At 32.3% G+C, this 14585-nt stretch overlaps 1 protein-coding gene across 4 annotated transcripts; it reads right to left on the bottom strand.

Annotated features, from left to right (window-relative positions):
* Positions 1 to 964: 964 nt before the first annotated feature.
* On the bottom strand, positions 965 to 13508 carry LOC143054540 (uncharacterized). 4 transcript variants are annotated; one of them, XM_076227571.1, is made up of 6 exons: positions 13418 to 13508; positions 9544 to 9656; positions 6981 to 7161; positions 2986 to 3126; positions 1992 to 2121; positions 965 to 1327 (listed from the first exon to the last, which is right to left on the bottom strand). In XM_076227571.1, exons 2-6 carry the CDS (start codon positions 9630 to 9632, stop codon positions 1182 to 1184), a joined length of 687 nt encoding a protein of 228 aa, XP_076083686.1. In that variant the 5' UTR covers positions 9633 to 9656; positions 13418 to 13508; the 3' UTR covers positions 965 to 1181. The 4 variants fall into 4 exon arrangements, with proteins under 4 accessions (XP_076083686.1, XP_076083679.1, XP_076083692.1 ...); XM_076227564.1 differs by having other exon boundaries at positions 13314 to 13471; XM_076227577.1 differs by lacking the exon at positions 13418 to 13508 and adding an exon at positions 13314 to 13411 and having other exon boundaries at positions 9544 to 9669.
* Between the last annotated feature and the right edge of the window lie 1077 nt (positions 13509 to 14585).

The raw sequence follows: 14585 nt of genomic DNA, 5'->3' as shown, positions 1-14585 counted from the left end.
TATTTAGAACTTCTGTAGCTGCATACATCTATGGCTAATTGACTTGTACCAGTGAGTTATAATGCCACACGAGAAATACATTGAGGTTGGTACACTCGAAATTTCGAATAGCAACTTTTTTCTCATCGTTGCTATATTTAGAGGGAAATGATAACAATATATGGTAAGTCTGCTTTAATTCAATTGATATTCATTATTACTTTTTATAAGAAAGTTTTCGTAGGGTTATGATTTATAATCAAAATTGTCCGTGTGGCGGACGTGCAAACTTTGAAGAAATCCAGTTTTGATTGTTTGTAGGGGAGGTGATTTTTGCCACTTAAATTCCAACTGATATTAATATCATTCCCGTGGAACACTTAAACTATATATTAAGTTAACTTACATTCCACAGACACATAGAAGAACATAACAGTCTTTGTTTTATTACAAATCATAAATACTGTTTAACTACATTGACGTGATATACAAAAAATTTAAATAACGTACATAAAAATGTCTTTAAAAACACTGATACATCATCATTTATGAATTTTTTTTCTTTTAATCAGTTTCACTGAAAAATGACATGATACATGTTTTCATAAACAAAATCAACAGAGTTCTGTTTAAAACACTGTGCAAACAGTAGGGCTAATGTAAGGCAACAATGGTAAATAAATTATTTAATGTTGAAATTATGAGTCAAGTTGATCGATATGATGCATATTCCGAAAAAAAACACTCATCCAAGATACCGGGCTTATTATATTGTGTACGCTTGCCGCGCTTTTTTGTCTTCAAATGCGAAGGGCCTGAAACTGTAATATAGTAAACAAAAAGTTAAAAGTAATACAAAATCACGGAAATCAAGTTGTTTGTTGACTATTCATCAAATGAACGAATCGGTGCATTTCTATTTTAGCTGTAATTGCTACATGATATATTTTAATAACCGATTGACAAGCTGGTTTCAAATATCAAACAATTTTTGTAACTTTATTTAGTAGTGTTTAATAGATCGTACAAGTGTTAAATCATTAATGCAATATTTGTATCAATCACAAAGTCAATGACAGAGTTGTTGTGTTGAGCCTTGGATATATATTACAATTATGTACGAAACTTAGTACTCCATCATTAGTTTAAGTCTGATTGGTTTATTGCTGATAACGAACTCAAGTTCCACCAATCACGACAAGCTACGTTGCCAAAACTCTTAATGTAATAATTTGTATAAACATTCCTATTAAGCATATAAATGACGTCACAGACAAGCATATGCTTGGGTCCACAACTCGGCTTTTCCAATAGGATTTCGTACATAACATCAGCAGCATGCTTCGCACTGAGTAAAAAAAAAGTAAAAACATAAATTGATTAGTCTCACAATTGTTCAAATATATTCAAAGTCTTTCAATGGATAATATGTTTTTCATTTTTTATTTCTTTATATGTACAGACAAGTTGTGGTATATTAAAGGATACTGAGGCGATGGGTAGAACGACGTGCTTAAAAACTAAGTTGTTAGAAATTGGCGGATGCTTAATAATTTGATATACTTTCCTAGGACAAAATAAATAAAAACCATTTAGCGTAATACTGACATGTTTGCATGAGGATGGTCCTAACACCTGTAGTCATAATCTGTAATAACTTTACTGTAAAACGTTGATTATCTGATATAGCACCTGCTATGAGTACCATTATTAAGGTATCCACTACATATACTGAATTATAAAATATGTGCACTTTTGGTGATTATTTATAAGACCTGCATCAAATAGAACGATAAAAGACAAAATCACAAACAAACATCTGAAAAATGATAGAGTACTTTGATTTGTACATGAAGTTTGGCGAAGCCATAAGAATGAAAAGATTGCCACAACAAAACCAATGGCACGTTGCATTAACGTTGCATATATTTACGTCAATTGGTCTCTGCATGAGAGTTGTATCACTGACAATCATACTACATCTTATGAATTTTATATCAATGATACAATACCTTGTTTATCAGACAACATTGTAATAATTTTCTGTCTTTGCCCATTGTTCACAAAATGAAGTTCTAGAGCATTGTCTATAGAAACGTCGACAAAATAGTTTTGTAATCCCATGTACTTTTCTGCTGAAGTCTGAAACAAAATTAACATATAAATTAAAACATCTAAAACCCATTTTATAATATGTACTTCTCTAAAGATGTCTGAAAATAGCATTAATAAGTACTTAATTGTTTAAAGAGGTATGTCCCTAAAAATTACAAAAATATACCAAACGGTCCACAGCATTTGATCGAACATTCATAGTATAATTGATGACGTTCAAGTTGCAAAGTCCAAATGTGCCAAAATAGAAACCTTATTTTTCGTACAAATAGTTCAAATCATGCTTTAAAGTCCCATAAATCCGATATATTAAAGTTCGGTTCTCTTTTTTTTTCGATTCACTTCTGATTACAGCAGTTCGTAGGAAGAGGAACTTACGACATCATTTTGTCAATGGTAATCTTATTGCGAACTAAAGCTATTTATGAAGAACATATACACTAAAAAGGATTTAGATGCAACACATAGGAAACTACTTTGCTTGACGGTTTTGACAATGATGTAAGTTTTAGAAACGGTTAAACTGTCGTCACTTCAAAATGAGTTTATGTGGTGTCATTAGCAAGCGTAGTGATCGTGTTAACATTGAAAAAATAAACAGATACCGCTTTGCAGAACACTAACCTTTCTGACAAAACAACACTTATCACTTGGTAAATGTTTGCCGTCAGTCTAGTCCCAGTATCAAAGACGTTATGGCGACCATGCATGTTTCTTGAGACAGACGAAATTTCTAGCAAAGACAAATCTTTTGGTATGAACTGTTTAGTTAAATTAAAATAACTGCTATTGAAGAAAGATGTAGGTTGGAAGAATAGTGTGTCGAGTCCATGAACATACAAAAAGAACTCTTTATTTAGTGCTCAACTAATAGCAAAACCAGAAACCTACCTCAGTTACAAACCAAGCTCTTCGGAACTTCTTTCTATTTTTCGTCACTGCATAAAGAGCAATAATATGATATATGAGAATGATACACAGGACAATAGCGTTAGCTATGTTAATGGCTTTATTCTCGCAGTAACATGCTATCTACAAAATAGAAACATTAACGTAAAATAATTTGCGGACATAAGTATCTAGTTCGATTTTATTCTTTTATTTTCTGTGCAGTAATTTATTTTTGGACATTGTATAGATTTTTGCTGCAATGTTCATGATGTCGCTGTATAAAATCGTATTAGGAGTACAACGGCCACTATTAAAATGTAAGAACGCATTAAGAAGGCATCAGTTTTCTCGTTTGAGTTGTTTTACATTGTCATTTCGGGGCCTTTTATAGCGGTATTTTCTTTGGTTACATCTTCTGACATCAGACTCGGACTTCTCTTGAACTGAATTTTAATATGCGTATTGTTATGTATTTACTTTTCTACATTGGCTAGAGGTATAGGGGGAGGATTGAGATCTCATAAACATGTTTAACACCGCCGCATTTTTGCGCCTGTCCCAAGTCAGGAGCCTCTGGCCTTTGTTAGTCTTGTAATTTTAGTTTCTTGTGTACAATTTGGAGTTTAGTATGGCGTTCATTATCACTAAACTAGTATATATATTTGTTTAAGGGTCAGCTGAAGGACGCCTCCAGGTGTGTGAATTTCTCGCTGCATTGAAGACCTGTTGATGACCTTCTGCTGTTGTCTGTTCTATGGTCGGGTTGTTGTCTCTTTGACACATTCCCCATTTCCATTCTCATTCTCTTTTTTGCTTTATGTGCTAGAACTGCTTAAAATGTGTTTTTAATGATGGTTGCATACAGTATAATACATTTTTCGTGTCATTTAAGATCTCCCGAGATCACCCAAAGGTTTTTTGGGTGGGGTTCTAAACTTGCAATCTAGATTGGGGTTTTTGTTGCTCAAACTTTAGTTTTCCATGTTGTGATTTGCATGTTTGTGCTATGTCATTGGCAGTTTGTTTTCGACTTATGAGTTGAATAACGCGTTGATAACTTTCGCCTCTCTTTTACATATTATATTCTTGCTTCATGAGGGTTGGGGTCCCGCTAACATGTTTAACCCCGCCACATTATTTAAGTAGGTGCCTGTCCCAAGTCAGGAGCCTGTAATTCAGTGGTTGTCGTTTGTTTATGTGGTACATATTTGTTTTTCGTTCATTTTTTTATATAAATAAGGCCGTTAGTTTTCTCGTTTGAATTGTTTTACATTGTCATATCGGGGCTTTTTAAAGCTGACTATGCGGTATGGGCTTTGCTTATTGTTGAAGGCCATCTGGTGACCTATAGTTGTAATTTTTGAGTCATATGGTCTCTTGTGGAGGGTTGTCTCATTGGCAATCATACCACATCTTCTTTTTTTATAATTTTGTTGTCTGTAATAGAGTTCTATGAGCTAACTTTCTATTACAATAATCCTTGTTTGGTGTTGCAGTGTTGTTGTATCTATAACTGTATTTTTTTGTCACGTTCTGTTTTTGTTTTGTTGTTTTGTTTACTTCTAACTTTCTTTTACGTTGACCTTAAAAATTTTGGTGTTAATGGCAAATCGTTATTTGGTTTCTTACACTTATTCAGAATTTTCTTGACAGTTGTTTATTTTTGAGCTTGTCATATGAAATAGAAACTTAACTTTATCTCCTTAATATCCTATTTTTACTTCAAACTGTCTTTTTGAACACAGCGTGTGTGTGTTATTCGATTGCTATTTTATCGATGCATTCCCCATATATCAGTCATTGTTACAATATAATTACAGCCGATTGCATTGCGTGTGTTGGTAAAGGGAATATCTTTGATTAGCTGGGTTGCTAGCTGAACCGTGAAGTCATTATAGGGTTAGGTAAACTACCCTCCTTAAAGAGAAGACTAGTCTTAACAGATAACCAATCCATCTGTCTGTAGGACTAGGCGACTTCGAAAGGAGGGAAGTATACAATACCTTACTTAGTAATGACTTCACAGTTCAGATAGCAAGCAAGCTAGCCAACGATATTGTGTTTTCCTACATACTTTATACAATTGGCTATAACACCAAAAAAGTCAGTTAGTTGACATACACACAACTTATAAAAAATGAAACCAAAGATCAAGTCTAAGAAGTTCTGACAAACTTTTAAATAATTTATAAATTATATGCTACGTCAGTAAAAGTAATCACCAATGCATTTACCAAAGCTTGCACACATGAAAAAGTAAACCAGCAGATGTTATCCACAAGGTAAAAGAAAGATAACTATAAATGTTTACACTCGGGTTACAATAAATTGAATAATGCAGAAATGAGTTATGTGTAATTTGAGGTTTTAAATACTAATATTGAAATGATAACTTAACGCATTCAATGTACCTAAACCCATATCATTAAGAATTAATAAAAATCATTGTAATAAATTGTTTGTAATTATACTGCTCTTTATATTAAGGGCGTCCTTGATTGACAATAAAAATATTGTATTATATTGTATTATATTGTATAACAAAAATAGTTTTACTGAATTAAAAATGGAATTGCTTCTTTAGTGGTGATTAATACGACTCAAATCTGCTATTGTAACTTATGCAGACCACTACTTTAAAACCAATGTTTCTAGTAATATAGACGTGATCAAAAATGTCACTGAGTACCATGTTATAACGATAATAACACTATACTCACCGGTATAGCAGAAATAATGACCAATTTTTACAAAGCGCCATGTTATGTCTGTAATAATTCAATACTTACGTGCAGCAACAAATGAATACTACCACATAGTATCATAATATATAGTTTAAAACACTATACTCACGGGTATGGCACCAACAATGAGGACTATCACAAAGTTCTTTCTTATATCGGTAATAAATCAATTCACTGGTATGACAGCAACAGTGAAACAGTGAATGTTACCACACAGTACCATCTAAAAAATCTTATATGATACTATACTCACGGGTATTGCAGGAACAATGGAGGCTACCACACAGTACCATCTTAAAAATCTTATATGATGCTATACTCACGGGTATTGCAGGAACAATGGAGGCTACCACACAGTACCATCTTAAAAATATTATATGATACTATACTCACGAGTATTGCAGGAACAATGGAGGCTACCACACAGTACCATCTTAAAAATCTTATATGATACTATACTCACGGGTATTGCAGGAACAATGGAGGCTACCACAAAGTACCATCTTAAAAATCTTATATGATACTATACTCACGGGTATTGCAGGAATAATGGAGGCTACCACAAAGTACCATCTTATATCGTTTATAAAATCTAAATTCACGGATACTGCAGTAACATTGAAGAATATATACAAACTACCACAAAGAACCATTATATAGAAGATATAGGTCATTCTAATATGACGTCCTTATTACGCTTTGTAAACAAAAGCCGTGTTCTAATGAGCACAAAATATGTTTAACACATGCGCACGAACTTACTGTTTATATTAACGTTATTTCCATCGTTATCCTTTAAAATATATACATTTACGCAGCTAACATAAACTTTTATTATATTTTTTTTTATGAAACAACATATATTTACCCTGCTCATAGTTTTTAAACTTATCAAATTTGAAATGCAATGCACAGACTCCTCGAGGAGGAAACGGGAACAGCCAAACATTTTTACGGTAATTTCGTACGCTTCGACCTATAAAAATACTGTATTTGTCCTATTAGAATCGAAATAATTCCTTCATGTCATGCTCTATGCTCATTTTAACATGGGTAGGCATTATATTTGACCACATTTTACACCTCGCTAACGCTCAGTGTAAAATATCGACAAATATAATGCCTACCCATGTTAAAATGAGCATAGAGCATGACATGAAGGAATTATTTCTTAATTAATCACGGGCATAACAGCATCGATAGAAGCTACCACAAAATACCTTCTTAAATCATTTTTAATTCAGTACTCACGGGTATTGCAGCAATAATGAAGACTACCACAAAGTACCACGTTAACAAAGCAACAACATCACCAATATAGTTATATGCGCCACCAGTGGGGAATATTCTGTATAATGTTAAATCTTTATCTTTATTTGTAGACTTCAGGAAATCAGCATGAGTTATCAAAACATTGTGAGTTATGTAAGGTCTACAAATCAAATGTTTAGAGTTACAACAAATTAAAGGATAATTGTGTATTCTTGATGTGCAACATAGCAGATTCATTGTCAAGACAATACCAGGTCTTCAAATATGATCTAAGTATTCATATATTTTGATCTAAATCAATGCTGTAATTGTATTAAAAAATGTGCCGAAGAGACATTTTTTAAAAGTTTTTTTTCTATATGTTAATATATGTTTCCCTTCTTGATTGATGTTATAATTAGATATGGTTTTTCAATATGTAAATATATTTGTGTAGTGTTTCTAAAGTTTATCGAAAGATTAAGATGATAAAATCTTTATATATGAAGGAGAAAAAATAATTAACCAACATACTTTGTTTTTAAGGTTGTTTATACATAGCTTCACTTCCAAAGGAATTTTGGTTTTAGTTGAGAATGTCTTTAAATAATTTTTTTGATGAATGTCAAAATTGTAGTTTTTAACTGACCTTGACTTTTTTTTTTATTAAAAAATGTTGTTGTTTTAGATTAATGAACATACTGTGGGGGGGGGACATTTCAGGTTTCCGCAGAGTGTGCTTATAAACACGGTGACCAGACCGTAGGCAAAATTTAAATTGAATTTCCTTGCAGAAACCAAAAGACTGGAATAATAGGATGGTTCCGAATTTGACAAATTTCAGATCATTATTAAGTTCCCATGTATTATTTACATCAGGCACTTGATCCCTTATTTGGTTAAATCTGAGACGACTATTACACATATACTCATATAGTAGTCTCGGGTTAGATCCAAATAGTTGTATCGGTCTTTCATAGAAATCGACATAGTTTAAACGCGGACCGCGAAGAGGACCCCAAAATAAACTAATTACGCAAAAATAAATATCCACGTTACCGCTTGCTCAAAATGAAAAGTAGGGTAAAACAGTAGACTATATTTGTACAAGCAGAAAAAATAGTTGTGTACCTGTTATTGGTACAGTAGTTGGGTAATTATTATATAAGACCAACAACAGAATCTTGACTTGTTGAATATGACTCTGATGATGAGTAGATATGTAAGTGATAAATTTGTCCTGGTAAAATATGTCTGGGCGGTCAAATATTTCCAGTATAAAAAGTCCATGGTTACAGAATTTACTAGTATATTTAGTCCAATGTTAGTAATCTATGTCCCCAGAAAATTTTATCCAGGAAATCATGTCCTATAAAATCCTATAATAAATTCAATTTCAGGGTTTTAAAAGAAAGGGCGTAAATACAGAAACCGAATATATCTACCGCAATTTGGAACCTGAGACTACTATATTACAAAATTGAGAGTGACCAATCTCTGTGTTATAGTAGTCTCAGTTGGAACGAAGCTGTAAAAAATGGAAATAGAAATCAAATTAAAGGGTTTGTATACGCCCTCTACGTCCCCAATCCTGAATCTCACTGCTGTTTTGCCGAACCTGTTATCTGTGTGGCACATTTTGTATTACTTAGACCCCGTTTACACTGACAAAATAGATCGATATTTTTAAGATCGATCTTTGGTCCAGTGTAAACGTGTAAGATCGATCTTCAATCAGACTTAAAAGGTCAACCTCTAGAGGTGGTGTTAAAAAGATCGACCTTATTTGATTCAATCTTTTTTTTTGGTGTAAACGCTTAGGTCGATCGCGATCGATCTTTTTTCGGGTGTTTGTTATATTTAGATAGGAAAATAAAGGTCAGAACGGTTCTTTTCATGTTGTAGTGTAAAGACATTGGATTAAATAAGATCGATCTTGCTGTGCAATGTAAACGCGAACTGGTCTTTTTAAGATCGATTCAAATAAAGATCGATTCAATTTCGTTGCCAGTGTAAACGGGTCTTTATGCCCCGTTTACACATGCAAAAAAGATCGATCTTTACTAAGATACAAAAAGATCGATCTTTGGTCCAGTGTAAACGGGTAAGATCGATCTTCAACCGGTCTTAAAAAGTCTACCTCTAGAGGTGGTTTTTCAAAAAAGATCGATCTTATTTGAATCGATCTTTTTTTTTTTTTTTTTTGGTGTAAACGCTTATCGATCTTCGATCGATCTTTCTTCGGGTGTTTTTTTATATTTAGATAGGAAAATAAAGGTCAGACAGGTTCTTTTTATGTTGTAGTGTAAACGCACTGGATTAAATAAGATCGATCTCGATCAATCTTGCTTGTTCAATGTAGACGCGAACTGGTCTTTTTAAGATCGATTCAAATAAAGATCGATTTAATTTCGTTGCCAGTGTATCCGGGGTCTTCTAAATGTAATCAAGGAATCGTTACAGGGTTTTTTAAATTTACTATTACCTACACTTCAGTTTTTAATTCTATGAAGTTTCTTATACCATTATTGAAATTTTCTATTCTTATATCATCCTTACTCACCCCTCTCTGATGTTGTCCAAGTGTCCCCTTTTCTTTATTTCCAGTCGGTGTCTAGGCCTTTCTTCGTGTTCAATTTCAAACTCAATCATTATGACACGCCTTCATTATTTCTCCTACAATCACAAACTACACTTTTATAAAGATTGAATGGTTTTTTTTTTGTCGTATATTTGGCAAAATAATTAATTTTGTACAAGCAGAATTAAAATATTTTAATGAGAGTTGTATCCGTTTCGGGTTCATATTGCGCACAATGTTTTCAATCATGGATGATAGCCCATAATAAAGATTGAATACCGGTATACATAAATGTAAAGTTATATATAAATACACAACTTTTATAATATTATAGCAAAAATACAAACTTTGATGTGTTCTTGGAAGAAGTAATGACATGGGAATAAAACTTGATTGATCTTGATTTATTTTTCCACACTCTTAATTTTTATGTAATGAGTTTTAAAGAATACTTAAATGCCAGCCCAAAAAGCATCGTAAAAAACATAAAGACAGAAAAATATGGGTAGTTATCAACTAGACAGCAACCAAACGACATTTAAAAAAAAACAAAAAGACAACTAGAGGTACAAAAAATGTAATTCAGTGGCGGATCCAGAAATTTTTATAAGAGGGGGTCCACCTACTGCCTAAGAGGGGCCCCACTCAAGTCATTCTCAGTGATTCCCTGTATAATCAACCAAATTTTTCCAACAAAAGGGGGCCTGGGCCCAATAAATCCGCCACTGGTAAGTATATGGTGACCAATAATAGACAGATGCCAATACGATAGTATCAAGCTCTATATCTACCAAAGTCTAAAACTTTGTGAATGAAAAGAGACTATCACAGATCAACCATCATTTACAAATTCTCAAAATGACAACAAAATGTGTTGACAAAGAACAACTTCTGAAGAAATTCCAGACTACAGGAACATGTGGTGGGATTAAACAATTTTTGAAGACTCTTTAATTTCGATCGGCGGACTTACAAAAGGCACATTAAAGAGCAAATAGTTATTAACGAAAGGAAATTAAACTTACAGAAACAGTATAATAGATATTAAAAACAAAAAACACAAATATAAACAATACAATGATTTAAAACTGATTACGGTTATCATAGATTGCCTAACGTCCAGTGGCAAATGTATAACCCCGTGAAATTCCGGTACAAGTCCGTGAACTACCGTGTACGGCACGGGTTACATTAAAGTATGTAGGTCTATAATTGACACTTTGGCTGCTTTAACCGCAAGACCTTATAGAATATATACAAATTTATTAACACAAGTTCACAGCTTAAAAGCTAGGGGAAGATGGCCCCAGCAACAGTTTACAAACATAAATTAATTCAAAGATAAGGGTATTAAAACATTATAAAAGGTTTTTATTAAATATAAATATAATTGTCCAATGTTATGTAATAATAATAATAATAGGATTATTGTCCTCTGGCTAAACTTTGTAAAATAGCGATAATTGCTTTTGTAGGATTTGATAATGTCCTCCATGAAAAAATTTCCACCGAACACATTTTGACAATATTTACTTATTTAAATGTGTCCTGGACACAATTTCCTATGAAAACATGTCCTCATGTATGAAAAAGTGTCCATGCACATGAACATTATTCACTACCATAGTATTGTCCAGGTGGACATTTGTTTTCACAATGTCCGCCAGGGCATTTTTTGATATGATTTAAGTATTAAATGATATCCATTGCCTTGTTATTACTGGACACATTTTAACTTTAATTACTAACTTGAATTAATTGTTACTTTGACATTAAAACTGTCTCATTTGGCACTCATACCATCCTTGTCTACATATCTATATCTTTTAATATAATTATATACATGTATAATTCCAACTCAAATCAGTAACAGATGCAGTTCAGTTTTATTTTCCTTGGAGGACACAATTTAAAAACATTCACTACAAAAATTTGTTCTGCAGATGGACCATATTTTACAACTGTTGCTGTGAAATGCTGTCCACTTAGGAGACAATATTTCATGGCAATGGACATTATTCATTTTCTATTGCCTTCTTCTCTGACATAATAAATATAATAAAGTTCTTCATATTTGATTTTAAACTTCCTTCTTATTGTTATTCTTTCATTGCCATTACCATTTGCTTGGAATTTCTTAGAATTTAAATTTCGCTATATTCACTTCCATTCATTATTTATTTGGTTACATTTGTATATTGATCAATTTCTCTTCAATCCTTCATATTGTAGTAAAAATTTAAGTATAATAAAACTTTGTAATGACCTTCATATTACTTCCCTTGGAGGACACAATTTGATAGCAACTACTATGAAAATTTGTCCTGTGAGTGGACACTATTTCATATTGTTATCAGTAAAAATCTGTCCTTTTGAGGGACACCATTCCATGGCAATGGACATTATTAAATACCAAATTTCAATGATAAACTGTCCACGTGGACACTTTTTCACAGGACACTATTATGTCTTACACTTTTGTAGTTCGAGTATTAGATACATGTACATGTATTATCTCGCACGTTTGACAACCATTGGATTAAGTTGTAAAATAGTAAATCTATAATCTCTTTGGATATTTGAAATAAGAAACATTATATTCAAGAAAACAGGAACCTTTAAAACAAGAATATTCAACTAAAACTAAAATGAGAAATATTCAATTTAAAACTAAAACTCGAGAGTTCATAGAAATATCCAATCTTAAACGAGAGTTCATATAAATATTCAATCTAAAATGGGAGTTCATATAAAGCACTTTTCGAATTATGGTAAAAGTTCCCAATGTCACTTTTCTTCCAGTTATAAATGTTTCATGTATATTCAGAACGAGAGCAGATTAACAATGAATTTCGGCATACAAAAAAATAGGTTCTGCTTATATAACATTAAAATCTATCAAGCTTTTCATATTTTTTTGTGACTTTACCTGTAGGCAAAACTATCGTTACAAATTTTTGTTAATTAGACCGTTTAAGATCCTTATGATAGACATATTCCTATGGAGACTAAATTATAAAAGCTGTGGCTTTGTCACCGATTTGCCAGTCAACCATATTTTTGAAGATGCAAACGCAATCGGGAGGGTCTTTCAATTCTGTACTCTTTCATTTCTTATGCCGTTTTCTCTTTTCTTTATATTATTTCTCTATTATTCTTTATCATTTACATTTTAACTATACCGTGTAATTCGACGTGCTGAAATAACCTTTTTAAGTCCATCAAATCATTTTACTTGTTTCAAGCAAATTTGATGCTGAAACACGAAATGTTTACATAATAAACGTGACATCGGATTCATAACTAGTTCACATGACATGAATTTACAAGTTTGTAATCAGTTTTATTTTATATCGAAACTGAAATTGTTTTCTACAACGTGACATACATAAATTATTCAATAGTGAATAGACAGAAATGAAAGAACGATAAATTTAATATCTTTGCACTCCTTCTCCAGTTACAACAGATACAACAACACAGATTTCTTATATAAAAACGTAAAAACTTTATTTCAGGGACGAGCAACTAATTTCGTATCCCTATAAGACATGACTGAGGACACTGGAACAGCATACAGATTTGTTGTAGCTTTTCTCAGTTTAGTATAAAGTAAAAATTAAAGCCAGTCATTCCAATTAAACATCCTCTTCAGGACGGGCACCTGTCGAGCGTTAAACTGGACGACAAAAGAGATACAATGTTATGAGTACTAGTATAAGAAATCAATACGAAAAACTTAAATATCTTACCTTATATTGATTTTATATTCCATAGTCCCTACGTGGCTTTAGTATGCTGGACAACCTAGGCATACCTGTATCTACTGGGTTATAATCTAAGTACATGTACTTACTGTATTTACAAAATAAAAGTATACATTTCCGGGTGAATACTTATGGGCTTTGACATGTAGACTCGTCCAACCGTCTTAATAAGTTTAAATGTAAGAAAAGATTTAAATGTAATAAAATCGATGTATCAACAGTGTGTTTGAACAAAAAAACTATTTATGGCCTAAGGCTGTAAAAACGTTCAATGATCGCACTCTAATAAATAATTCTTTTGATATTTGAGACGAAATGACGGATTTGATACAAAAATAAATCATATTTAATAAAGACTGAAATTACAAATCAAATGATGAAAAAAGTAATACTTATAGTTATAAGACTGGTCAGAAAATTCCGGGGAAGGAGAACTTAAAAATCTTGCATTAGAATAAAGCAGAAAATACCATGGAAAACAGAAAAGATAAACAAAAAATCAACTGAGCACACGACACGACACACAAAACTGAAGATGGATACAACAATTGTGGTATATCATATCTGTATTCCAGAACCGGAAACCAAGTGAAGATGGTTACGCAAGACTTTAGAAGAGATGGCTTTAATTATAACATTCAGTAGCCTTGGTTCCATAGATCTACACAAACAGTTACCATTACTTTAATTATAACATTCAGTAGCCTTGGTTCCATAGATCTACACAAACAGTTACCATTACTTTAATTATAACATTCAGTAGCCTTGATTCCATAGATCTACACAGTTACCATTACTTTAATTATAACATTCAGTAGCCTTGATTCCATAGATCTACACAAACAGTTACCATTACTTTAATTATAACATTCAGTAGCCTTGATTCCATTTATCTACACAAACAGTTACCATTACTTTAATTATAACATTCAGTAGCCTTGATTCCATAGATCTACACAAACAGTTACCATTACTTTAATTATAACATTCAGTAGCCTTGGTTCCATAGATCTACACAAACAGTTACCATTACTTTAATTATAACATTCAGTAGCCTTGGTTCCATAGATCTACACAAACAGTTACCATTACTTTAATTATAACATTCAGTAGCCTTGATTCCATAGATCTACACAAACAGTTACCATTTATCAGAAAACAGCATGTTGAAAGTGCATTAAAATGTAGAATGCTAGTTTCTCATTTGAAATTATATTTTAAAAAGTTTCATCAAAGGTTACTACCATAGTTCGTCTG

Source organism: Mytilus galloprovincialis, chromosome 1 (genome assembly GCF_965363235.1).
Source record: "Mytilus galloprovincialis chromosome 1, xbMytGall1.hap1.1, whole genome shotgun sequence".
NCBI lineage: Eukaryota > Metazoa > Mollusca > Bivalvia > Mytilida > Mytilidae > Mytilus > Mytilus galloprovincialis.
Note: the sequence above shows the minus strand (reverse complement) of the source record. Positions and strands in the feature narration are given on the sequence as shown.

Excerpts from the sequence above, each read along its gene's own strand:
- LOC143054540 (XM_076227571.1), bottom strand. The coding sequence starts at position 9,632 with ATGATTGAGTTTGAAATTGAACACGAAGAAAGGCCTAGACACCGACTG. Across the intron at positions 3,127-6,980 it reads TCATTATTGCTGCAATACCC|ATAGCATGTTACTGCGAGAA; the intron begins GTGAGTACTGAA and ends TCTATTTTGTAG. Across the intron at positions 1,328-1,991 it reads AATGTTGTCTGATAAACAAG|TGCGAAGCATGCTGCTGATG; the intron begins GTATTGTATCAT and ends TTTTTTACTCAG.